The 12,146-nt window shown below is 45.3% G+C and overlaps 1 protein-coding gene across 1 annotated transcript in view; it reads left to right on the forward strand.

The window, feature by feature from the left end:
• The first annotated feature begins 769 nt into the window (after positions 1 to 769).
• The window catches only part of bsnb (bassoon (presynaptic cytomatrix protein) b), a 71,328-nt gene continuing 59,951 nt past the window's right edge, over positions 770 to 12,146 (forward strand). Inside the window, exons 1-2 of the mRNA XM_031568353.2 lie at positions 770 to 1,108; positions 9,494 to 9,857. Of these exons, the coding sequence (XP_031424213.1) occupies positions 930 to 1,108; positions 9,494 to 9,857 (543 nt within the window). The 5' untranslated portion in view covers positions 770 to 929. The remainder of the gene's footprint in view (positions 1,109 to 9,493; positions 9,858 to 12,146) is intronic.

Below are 12,146 nucleotides of genomic sequence, written 5' to 3' on the forward strand. Positions count from 1 at the left end.
GAGGGGATGCTGCTCTACCGGTCTCTGTCTATGTTTCTTCATGCCCGTCTGCCTAGTTATCTCCTTATGAGTCTGTAAGGCTGCAAATCTGTGCTCAAAGTCAATTAATATAAATTCAAGTTCAAGAGCGAGAGACACTGGTTCAGTCTGATCAATAATCCAGTCAGTCCTGCTTCTTCCTCTAGGGCCCAGTGGATGTCTGAGGAAAGTTGCTGAAAGGTAATTTTTGTGTGACCATGAGGATGGTCTCCTCTTATATGCACTGTGCAGGAAAACTGGCATCACAACAAAGGCTCCACATCTCTCACCATCATTATGCAGAAGCCAGCGGATAAAACAAGTGCACATTTACTTCAAAGTGCTCTCAAGCAGTCCAAGCTGTTTCACACGCATTCTAATGATGGCGAGTCTCTGGTGGATCAGTGCGCAGTATGGAGAGCACGTACAGACTAGTCTACTGCAGAACTTTATGGGTACCTGACCAAATTAACCGAGTGTTAATGCAATGTAGGGCTACTATATGTAGGCATTATTAATTCACCAGGGTATTGATGAGTGAAGCCCACATTTACAAACATTTCAGCTTTTTATGGCGAACTGACTGGCCCATCTATCAGGGCACCCAACTCATCAGTTTCAACCCTCGCGCGTGACCGGTCCACTCTGACTAAAACCCGAGAAACAGAGATCTGGGACAAGCGCGCGTACTCGCCCCCTTCCCCCTCCCTCTCTTGCCTGTTGCCTCTAGAGTCGGCGCGCGTGCTCAATCGGCCTTCCCACCATCGCGCGTGCGTGTTCCGTGCAGGATGCTGGATTGTAAGCGATGATGGCGGAAGAGGAGCTACGTTGAGTTTTTTGAGTTTTTATTATTACAATACAAGACTCCTCATTAAATATCGTCACTGCCCTCCGTTTCGCATCCCGAAATCATGGGGAACGAAGGAAGCGTGGAAGGAGAGGGCCAGCCGGGGCAACCGGGCTCCGCTGCTCCTACAGCGGGGGCTCCGGGTTCTATTTCAGCACCGGCGGGCGCTGGACAGCTCATCAAGCCCAGCAATGGTGCGCCAGTCGGTGGCACCGGTAGCGGACCCGGCCTGGGGATTAACAGGTACTCCTTGGGCGGTTCTTTGCAGTTCGGTGGACATAAACTGTATTTTAAGGAGTGCGTCCTCAACAGATAGATTTATTCAAACATTCTATAGCCTGTTAGCTATTCGTAGCCTTTTAAATGGTTGCATTTATGCAAAAAGAGTAACTGTTGGCATTTTGTTTATTTATGTCGAAAGCCTTATAGCCTCACATTAATGTAACGAGACTACATGCAGTCTTCTGGTTCTATAGCATAAAGAGTAGTAGTTTTAGTTGAGACATTAGCATAGCAGAATATATGCTAGTCTGTATTTAGACCTTAGCCAGGGGTATGGACGTGGCCATCACGTAAAACGCTAGTGCTAATAACAGAGGCCAAGGAAGGATGAAATGTTCTTACTGGTCAGCATCGCAATAATAACACATTATTCTCGATAGCTACTCTCCACGGAACTGTTGAATGAAACATAGGTGTTCCACCTACTTATCCTACTGGGTGTAAAGACGTGTCTCTGCGAGAGAGTTTCTTATGGTGGGCTGATCTCCAGTCAACTATCTCAGTTTGCAGGGTGCAAACTGGTTATTGCAAGCTAATTGTTTTAAAAAGTTGAATCCTCGTATCTTACTGACATCCAGCGTGCTGCTCGCCTTTAGTAGCTCCTCATCACAACAGCAGCTGGCAGATAAACGTTTGTAACATGCTCACTGAATGGCAAAAAATGCGTGTGAAATCTACAGTGTCTACGCCTTGTTATGCAGGTGATTTTATAAATACATACAATACATTTGTGGTCAGCAATAGAAAAACATGTCATTCATCATCAGAGACACAATTACACATAAAAAATGCAGCAGTTGTCGCAAGTAGGCTATTCATCGGACGAAAACCTTAAAAGGTTGCTGAAACGTACGTTGATATCTAGGCAATATCAGATTGTGGTCATGGTTAGCGTAATATTAGCAGGAAACAGAGCTTTTTCGAAGGAAACGCCTCCATTGTAAATGGCAGTAGTGTCTTAATGGAGCTCCAGCTAGCCCGCCACACCTTTCAGAATGGTCGATGTTATTGCTTCTATAGGGACGGCGATGTTCGCTCAGAGTAAAGCAGTAAAACGCCTCTAAATCAGCGTTCCTGAGATGCACGAGCGAAGTCTACCTCGTTAACAATTCATGGAAATACTGCAGAAAACGTGAACCATTTGTTTCACGTGCTAGGGATATTCAACTCCCTTTCTCCCACACCTCCACCCCCACACAGACACACACTTACACCCACATGAATAATGTACTCAGCAGTTATATTTGATTGGGGTTTTCTTCTCTATTATCTCCTAATGTTTTTACATTATCTTTCCTATTTCTTCACCGTGGAGGTAAAAGTACGAGAGCTGAGAGTGGTGAGCTGAACAGCCGGAGCTGATGTTGATTCAGCTAGGTACAGTACCTCAGCTAGAGAGCAGCTGTGTCAGTCACGTACTGCTCACACTGTTTGTTCAGTTTTGTGAAACAAGGCAGAGCAGAGGACACAGCTTGCCTCTTAATCTATTCTGAACGTCGGAAACATGTATATGATGTATGGAAATAACTGAATATACGTGCAGTAGCTAATGCCTGTACACTGATATCAAAATATTTGAAGTAGACTGATGACAATTTGTATGGAGTTTCTATGCTTGTGATAAATAATCACATATTTATCCCAGCAACATTTTGCAGAGTGAGTTAACAAGCAAATGTCAGTATCCTCAAAGTAGTAAATATCTACGGTGTTGTGACATTTTTCTGGCTCTAATTGCACAATTTAAGCTATGCTCATTTATGGGAGCACAGTGTAGCACAACACAATAGCAGCTCTTGGGACCTACACACGGGCTATGATAAATCACTGGAACCAAATTCAGCCATCCGCTGGGTTCTAACCTTGTCTTGTAGGGCCTTTTGGTTCAGTGTGTCTGTCAACATGGCAGTCCTCAAATGCCTTGTTTTTTATTCCCATGTTATTTATATGACGTTAGTCCTGTTATTGATGTGTCTGAGTGTACATGTGTGAAGGACTGTTACATTCTCCAGCTCGCGCATGTATTATTTTGAAAATGTTGCACCAATTCATGGTTTTAACTTCAAATGCATGTATTCAACCAGTTCACTCAGAAAACCTGAAAAGGCTTTACTAAAACAATATAACTGTTAACTGTTAATTATGTATTTTTGTGGCAATCACAATGACAGTGGCCAGATTAATGTAACTCATTTGCTAGTGTAATGTTGTATAATCCTATGGCAGATTATTAATATTCCCCTTACTTTCATGTGACACCCTGTCACACACTGTCCCCGTTCCCCTTGTGTAATGTACGTGTGTGTGTGTGACAGGAAGTGGGAGTGAGGGGGATGGGGTCCAGATGGGCCTGATGGCTGGTGCTGTTCTCTCCTCCGTCTTCCGCGTTGTTGATATTCCTCCAACCCCAGAAGCCCACACAGGCCTGTGGAAGGCTGGCCGATAGCAAGCGCGTGCCTCGCATTTGTTCTTGAGAAAGCGGGCTGCGTGTGGGTGGCTTCAGAGAAAGAGAGCGAGTGAGATGGTGTGAGCAGGAAAGAGGAAATCACACAGTGCAGGTACAGATTCAGACAGAGAGAGAGAGAGAGAGAGAGAGAGAGAGAAAGAGAAAGTGTGTGTGAGAGAGAGAAGTGATGTCTCTTTTCAGGACACAGTAGGTGAAGCGGGAACCCGGTGATCTCTCTGTCTGTGGAGCCTTACTAGGAGCCCCTCTTATCACCTCGTCCCACCCTCCCTCCCACACACACCACCAATCCCCTCGCTAGAGCACAAGTACAGTGATCAGGATGGCAATATTTCACACTCTTTTTCACTGCAATTTTCAACTGGTAACGAATCAATTTATTACGCAGGGGATGGAATGAGATGAGTGGCACACAGTGGTACAAGACAGAACAGGAACCGACTAGCTTGGTCCAGGAGCAGTTTATATATTAAGCAGAACTGAATGGATGATTAGAGTCTATTCCCAATGAGAATGACGGTGTTTAGGTAAAGATTACATTATTGGTTGTTTTCACTGATTTCATCAGGGAATATAAGGATTTTTTTTTAAAATACTGAATGAGAGCAGTTTTGGATTGAAGACAAAGTAGGTTAATAAATGTGATTCTTGGTTGTGTTGTTACACAAACGCGCGCGCGCGCGCACACACACACACACACACACACACACACACACACACACACACACACACACACACACACACACACACACACACACACACACACACAGACACCACCTCCTTCACGTAAGTCAGCCCAAAGAGGACTCCCTGTTGTGTCCTGGACCCTGAGGCTGGGTCACGTGGCTTCATCACTCCTCTGCCCGTACATCACCACTCCGCTCACCGTCTCTCTCTCTGCTAATTCCCGGCACCCACTCCGTTGCGCTGTCACTCAGCAGTGAGGCTAACCTCTGGGAATGAGACTTCAGTGTTCATTTGATCAAGGAGACTCGCTCTCATCCCAGGCTCCATCACAAATGTGCACAAGTGCACAAATGTGATACAGAATAGTGACTTAGTGCATAGTTACTAGAATAGAAAGTAAGATTTAGCAAAGATGCTGCATTACACTACAAACAATAGTGCAGAAGCCCTGGAACTTTTAGTTGCGTCGGCAATGTTTATACTACAGCACTTGATCTACAGTCATAGGGTTTGCCTTCGTCCAATGTTTTGGGCCGTCTGGTTACACCTATCATTACAAGTGATTAATAGCCGATAGCCGCATTTACCCGTAGATACATTTTTAACATTTCCAACAGTCCAACTTAGTCCATCTTAGACAGTCCATCTTAGAAACAATCAAAGGTAAACCTTGCAGTCCAGGTTTGGATGCCAGTGTAGTAACCATGATTGTGAGTCTGGCAGGAAACAAACTCAATCCTGAAGAGGCAGAGATAATAATTAAATAATAGTAAAATGTGCAATTTAAGTACAATTCTTGTTTTGCAAAGTATATTTAAAAGCCCACATCTTAATTATCTAATTATGTGTCACAGAAGAAAGAGAAAAACCCTGATCTTAGTCTTTGCTTGTACATTGCTGAATTGAAGCATTTGTGAGCTATTTATTCTATTTAGAAAACAAGAAAGTGTTGCCAGATCTCCTCAAAAATGAAAATGTGTTTATTTAAGATTACACTGGACATACACATCATAGGCGGCTATGAGACTGTTCTGGCCTTGGAGGTGAACTGAACGATGATTTAAAAAATGAAAGACTACAATAACCTATGTGAAAAACAAACAAGTAATAATATTCAACTCGCGGAATGCGTCACTGACTCCTAATCTGCATAAGATTTGTAGTTCTTGCCTGTTTTTGTCTGGAAAAAAAGCAACTCTTTTTTTGTTGTTCCTTGAATGATTCCGAACATTGGTTGATTTGTTGGGCTTGTCAGTTTTGCCAGTGAAGGAAAACCAAGCAATTCAGTTAGCAAAAAGGTCAGAGAAAATGAATTCTTGCAGTCCTGGATGGAATTGATAAAGTAGCTGGATTAAGGTCAAACGTCCAAACATGAATTAATTCTTTACCACCACTGCTTTGCATAGTGTGTAGGCACTGTAAGGCTGACCCCTCAGAAACTCTGGTGCTTCATGCATTGTCCTCTGTTAAATGTGTCCTAATTTAAGTTATGAATGCTAACCAGTGTTTTGGATTAACTGGCAGAGTAGGCTTTTTTCTAACCTTCCATATTTCCATTGTGTTTATGGCTCCCGCATACCATGGTGTCTCTGAACACTGTATGAACACTGCTGGTGTTAGACATGTTCATTCTGAGGTGCTGGAGGTACCCTCATAAAAATAGCATCGAGATTAGAGAGAGAAAGTGAGACATATGAAAGAGAAAGGGAGATAAGCGTCTGAATGCCTTGGTTTAGTTGACTTCATAATTAGTGGCTGGAAAATAAAACAGACACTGATATTTATGTAAGTACTCAAATGTTCCCCCTCCATCACCTCCACACACACACACACACACACACACACACACACACAGAGATACATGCTTACACACGAAGGCTGGTAGTCTCCATTAAAATCAGAGAGAGAGAGAGAGAGGCTCTTTACATTCCAGCTCTGGTAGATACAGGCATTGGTAGAGATCAGTGAGAAATAAATCTCATGGGCTTTCCACTGTTATCTGTGAGGGGCAAAAGACCAGACACAGCAGTGCTATCTGCAGGATGCCTCAGAAATAATTGCCTGCATTTTCTCCGCTCACGTTGTTGAGGTGTCATTTTGTTTGACAAATGGTCAAGGTAATTGTGATGGGAAAATATGGTGTGCTTGTCACAAGGATTTTGCAGACTCTGCCACAGTAAGCTGTTTAATAATCTATGTATGTATGTATGTATGTATGTAATCTATGTGTTTGGTGGGGTATTTGTGTATTCTCATTTTGACCAAATGTATATACACACTGTAGAGGGCTGGAGATATAGGCGGATGTCGAAGCATAGCATATTTAAATGTTACAGAACTGAACAGCAAGAGTAGTATATTACAGACTGTGTCAGCCCGCTGCACAGCTCCCTGGTTTCATCCCGTAGAGAAAGGAGTTGGGCTGCAGCTACCGCAGCAATCGATTGTCACGAGCCCAGCGGTACCTCGCTGTCAAACACTCCCATGCGCTCAGATTCGGAGATCTGTTTGTCATATAACCACATATATTCATTTCTTGTACCCATTATGCAGCACTGTGTTTGGCTTGAGAATAAAATTGGGATATAGGTGTGTCTGTCCTAGCCAAAACATGCATGCCAGTTGGTGTGAACTGTTGAACAAGTAGCTGAGGGTAGTGTAATGACAACAAATCTGAGGGGACAATTTGCCTTATTTCTATGAAATGCCATTGACTCTTTCCCACATACTGGTACACACAGTGTGATTAATACACTTGACCCTTTCCCACATACTGGTACACACAGTGTGATTAATACACCTGACCCTTTCCCACATACTGGTACACACAGTGTGATAAATACACTCGTTCTGGTCCCCTACAGTGGCGCTGAGGCCACAGTAAGTCAGTCTCTGTGACTATGCTTGAAAAGGGGTCTGAATGGGTCAACACCAGGTGGATGGGCTAATGAAGCCATATTTACAGTAAGATATTAGTCATGAGGATTCCTTTCCCCAGGTGATCTGGGTGGCTGACAATGAATATTATGGATGTATGGATGTATTTGGTGTTCCTTTCTCCTGGGAGGCTTTTAAACATCGAGTCAGTGACAAAAATAATTGATTCTGTTTTATTTTTGTGTTGTAACTTTCTTTTAGTTAAAAGTTAAAAACAGCAAACAAATCCCAGACGCTCTCAAAACACTGTTGTTGTGTGATTGCTTTTTTAATTGCTTGGTTTGTGACTGTAAACAAGACACCAAATCTGCCTTTGAGCTGTTGCACCATTCTTCCACATCCCTTCTTAGAGGGGGGTACGGAGATCCCACTGCTGATGTAGTGCATGTATTTATCAGTTCCCTTCTGGGAAGAGTTGACCCCCTACTCACGCCAACAAGGTCTCTATCGCCATGACAACCGAGAAGCAAATGACCACCCAGGTGCTGAGGTCCATCACAGTGACAGAGCACCTCGCCATGAGTAGTCACACTTTCTGTCACTGCTGACAGAGTACCAGGAAAGAGTCCTGGTGTCTCGGTGATGGGTGATCTCATTGTTCTTACTGGCAGGGTGATGTCAGAGTGATGATGCCTCTGACCCTGAGTGGTACAGTCCCGCTATTTGTCTGAATCAGTGTCACGCGCCAAAGGGTTGCTATACACTATAGTCTCAAATCACAGAGCCTCATTCTCACTTGAAACTCTTCCCTGCTGCACTGGTGGTCCGTGGGACTAGATTAGGTCCTAACAGCCGGTCTGCTGAGTCAGTCTGAAAACAAGATGCTTGCGTTGGGTGCTGGGGGCTGTTAAAAGGCTCTGTGGCTATGTGTGTACTGTCCAGGTTGTTGAGAGGAGGGGAGAGAGAGAGAGAGAGAGAGAGAGAGAACAAGATTAGGTGATGGGACACTGATGACGTCCCAAGTGGACCGCAAACAAGATTCCTGTTAGACAGCAGAACAACAGGGGCTTTTACTACAGGAGTACAGGACTGCATTTGTTTTCAGCTAGTTTAACTGTCTCTAGCTCTTCCTTCACTCTTCCTCTGTTTTCTATATATAACCAAGCAGTCTGAGCAGGCATCTAAAAGAGAATGTTGGAGTTACCTGGCCTGAGAGTTACCTGGCCTTATACATGCTGCTGTGAGAGTAGGGGCACAGTGGGGTACAGTTGGGCTTTAGATGGGAGGGAAGGGGGTACTTTTGGTGCACAGTTGGTGGGTGGTGGGGATATAGCTACAGCAGCCTCCTCTTAGTACCCTTCCAAATGGCCACTTAAAGCACATTACAGCTTCAGAATCAACCATGGATATGGCAGAGTACCGAGGGTAAAAAGCTACATTGTCTAGCTGCACTGAGAAGTGACTGTAAAACAACAACACAGAGAGCAAACGAGGGGAGTAAATAACACCTCCAAATACAGACTCCCGGCTCAGTGTAAACACAAGCTAATTAACCGAATTGTCGACAGTAGCGAGGGTATACAGTATAAATGCCAACACAAATGAGCCTGAATGGGAAGCTGATAGAAAAATGAACAACCGGTCTGCAACATGAACCAGCCATTCAGAAATGAATAAGTCAGTGCCATACCACATGCCCATACTGCATAGCATAGCATAACCATCTTTAATAAATACTGCATTGCAACCTTCCCTCAAGCCAGAGGGTTGCACACTCCACTCTCCACAGTCAGAGCACAAACTACTCATGGCTATACTGAGAACAGCTTGCGCACAATGGAGGACCCCATTTTGAAAATGCAATAAAGCTCAGAGAGAGAGCGCCCAGGTAATGGTGCATCCCGACCATCCGCTCACTCTCCCTGCAGTGACTATCTGGGTGTAACTAACGTTGGTGGCGTCATATAGGGTGCTTAAGTACACCTGAACAACCAAGCCCAGCTGCTTTTAGCTCTGTGGGGGAACTCTAATGTGTTTCGCTCCCATGTCAGCGCGTAACCCGCCATACCTCCTCCCTGACCAGAGCCTGGTGGACCACGGTGGTGTGTCATTGCAAGGTTAAATTGGTTAAAAAGCAAAGCAAAAACCCGAACCGGTCAGTTTTCACGTCTTTCATGTCTTTTTAAACACAGTGTCTTTTCAGAGAATGAAATCCTTTAACACCATAGATGGCTACCGTGGCTGTAGGTGGGTCCATATAGGACCGCGTTCATAATGTTCGAGCATCTCTAATGTAACTCTGTCCTTTCTCTCCACAGTGTTGGTGCAGGGCCTAAACCAGGAGCCCCAGCTCCAGTGGGGCCAGGGCCTGGGGCCCCCCAGCAGGCCCCTGCACAGACTGCCACCCCCGACCAGGGACACGTAGCCCGAAAGACTCTCCAGGTGGACGTGGGCAGCAGTAAGACAGGACGCTCTCCGTCCCCTGACCGAAGCAGCGCCCCGACTTCACCGTACTCTGTGCCCCAGATCGCACCCATGCCCAGCAGCAAACTGTGCCCTGTCTGCAAGACCGCCGACCTGACGAACCCCACGACCGGCAAGCCGCACGGCAACACCTGCACACAGTGCAACTCTCTGGTCTGCAGCCAATGTGGATTCAACCCCAACCCTCATCTCACAGAGGTAGGTGTGCTTGCTTTGGGGGTATTTAATGATCAGTGTCGAATGTCAGTGTATTAGAGATCACACCGCTGAGATGAAGTGAGCGAGAAGAGATGAAGATGATAAAACCAGGAGAGAGAAACTACCTTCTCTTGTGGAGGAGATGTACGCACAGACACACACACACACACACACACACACACATACACAGAGACACACAGACACACAGACACACAAATACAACAGCAGCAAGAAAAGAAGACCGTGAAAAACTAGCAGATAGAGACAAACACTTCCACAGGCACAGTAAGAAAGAGATGGAGAAAGATGGATAGCAAACAGACCGCAGCAAGCCCTGTAAACCGCAGTGTTAATGGGAGTGCTGGGGTGGGCTAGGTGGATCTCCGGAGAGGACTTGTGTGAAATTAAAGCACTGGGGGTAATGGACGCCCTGCCTGGAGCTGACCCAGTGCCTGGCACAGTTCAGCAGTGGAGATGCTCAAAATGGACTCCTCAGAGAGAGAGAGAGTAGGAGGTGTGTGATCCTGGGGTGTAAATATGTTTTGGTGTCCTGAGAGCTTGTGCGAGACAGTAAAGTAAAAACAGGAAAAAGAGAGAGTGATGAGGCAAGATAAAAGAGAAAGAGAGAGAGAGAGAGAGAGAGAGAGAGAGAGAGAGAGAGAGAGAGAGACTGGAAGTGGTTGCTGTTGGTTTTCAGTGTTGTCACTTCCAGCTTGTCTTTGGGTGACGGGGACAGAGGTGGAGCGGATGAGTGTGCTGTTGAGATTACTCAGAGAGAGAGAGAGAGAGAGAGGGGGAGAGATAGATAGAGAGAGAGAGAGAGAGAGAGAGAGAGAGAGAGGGAGAAAGAGAGAGAGAGAGAGAGAGAGAGAAAGAGCGGGAGAGAGAGAGAGAGGGAGAAAGAGCGGGAGAGAGAGAGAGAGAGAGAGGGAGAGAGAGAGAGGGGGAGAGATAGATAGAGAGAGAGAGAGAGAGGGAGAAAGAGAGAGAGAGAGAGAGAGAGAGAAAGAGAGAGAGAGAGGGAGGGAGAAAGAGCGGGAGAGAGAGAGAGAGAGAGAGAGAGAGAGCTCAGAGGCAGAAGAATCACCCTCCAAACCACTGACTGTAATCTCTCCCCTTCCATTCTCATCACCTTTCCGTTCCCTCCTATCTCCATTCTAATTTTTCCTTTATTTCTTTTTTGTTCTTTCTTTCGCTCTTTCTTTAATCTCTCCTCCCTTCTCATCACCTTTTAAGCCCCCCTTCTGCTTCTCTCCCTCCTTCTCCCATCTCCTCTACTATCCCCGTCGTGCCTCTCCTCTTTTTTCCCTGGGCTTGCATCCACCTCTATTTATTGACTTTCCCCTCCATTGCCATTCTCTCCACTCCCCTCGCTCCTCCACCATGTTCACTCCTCAGAGATTGAAATAGAGCTGAATCAGGCGCTACGTAAAGCTTTCATTCCCCTGTCACTCTTAGACACACACACACACACACACACACACACACACACACACACACACACACACACACACACACACACACACACACACACACACACACTCGCACACACACACACACTTAATAATTCAGCGCAAATGTCCACATTACCAGCTGCACACTGATGATGGATGTGACAGGTGGTTACAGTTCCGTAATGGTATGTTGTCACCATATGATGCCTGTGGGCTAATGTGTGTGCGAACTGCAATTCTGTCAAATGGTTGTTGTATACAGTATAGAAACAGAAGTACGGAGTGCACCCCTGTGCAATATAAATTACATGACAAATGATTCAAAATTGCCTTACAGTAATTGCCTTACTTAAACAGAAGAGTATGTGCTCTTATGTAAAATGACTAACTGTAGAATTACCGAACGATCAATGCGCGCTGCGCGCCGCACATAAACTAGTGCCATTACAACACACTACCAGTTTAGATTAACTACATTAAAAACACAGGCCCCAGAGTAGGTAGTCGATGAAACAAAAGTCAATGTTCTCCCATTCTTCAGCTGCTCTTTGCTGGAGGGGGTGGTGTTGCTCTACCTTTCTCTAAAAAAGACCCCAAAGGTGTCTATTGGATTAAAGTCTGGCGACATACTTGGCCAGATCATAGTTTTCATTTTTTTTTCTTCTTCTTTAGAAACTCTTGTGTGGTTTTTGCAGTGTGTTTTGGATCTTTATCATGCTGGAATATTCCTCTTCTGCCAAGCTTCTGGAGTCATCTTGTCGGCCATTCATGGTGCCATCTGTAAATGTCACCTCCCCAACACCTTTTGCACTCATGCTGCCCCATATCATCACAC

This window comes from Clupea harengus, chromosome 5 (assembly GCF_900700415.2).
Source record: "Clupea harengus chromosome 5, Ch_v2.0.2, whole genome shotgun sequence".
NCBI classification, from domain to species: Eukaryota; Metazoa; Chordata; class Actinopteri; order Clupeiformes; family Clupeidae; genus Clupea; species Clupea harengus.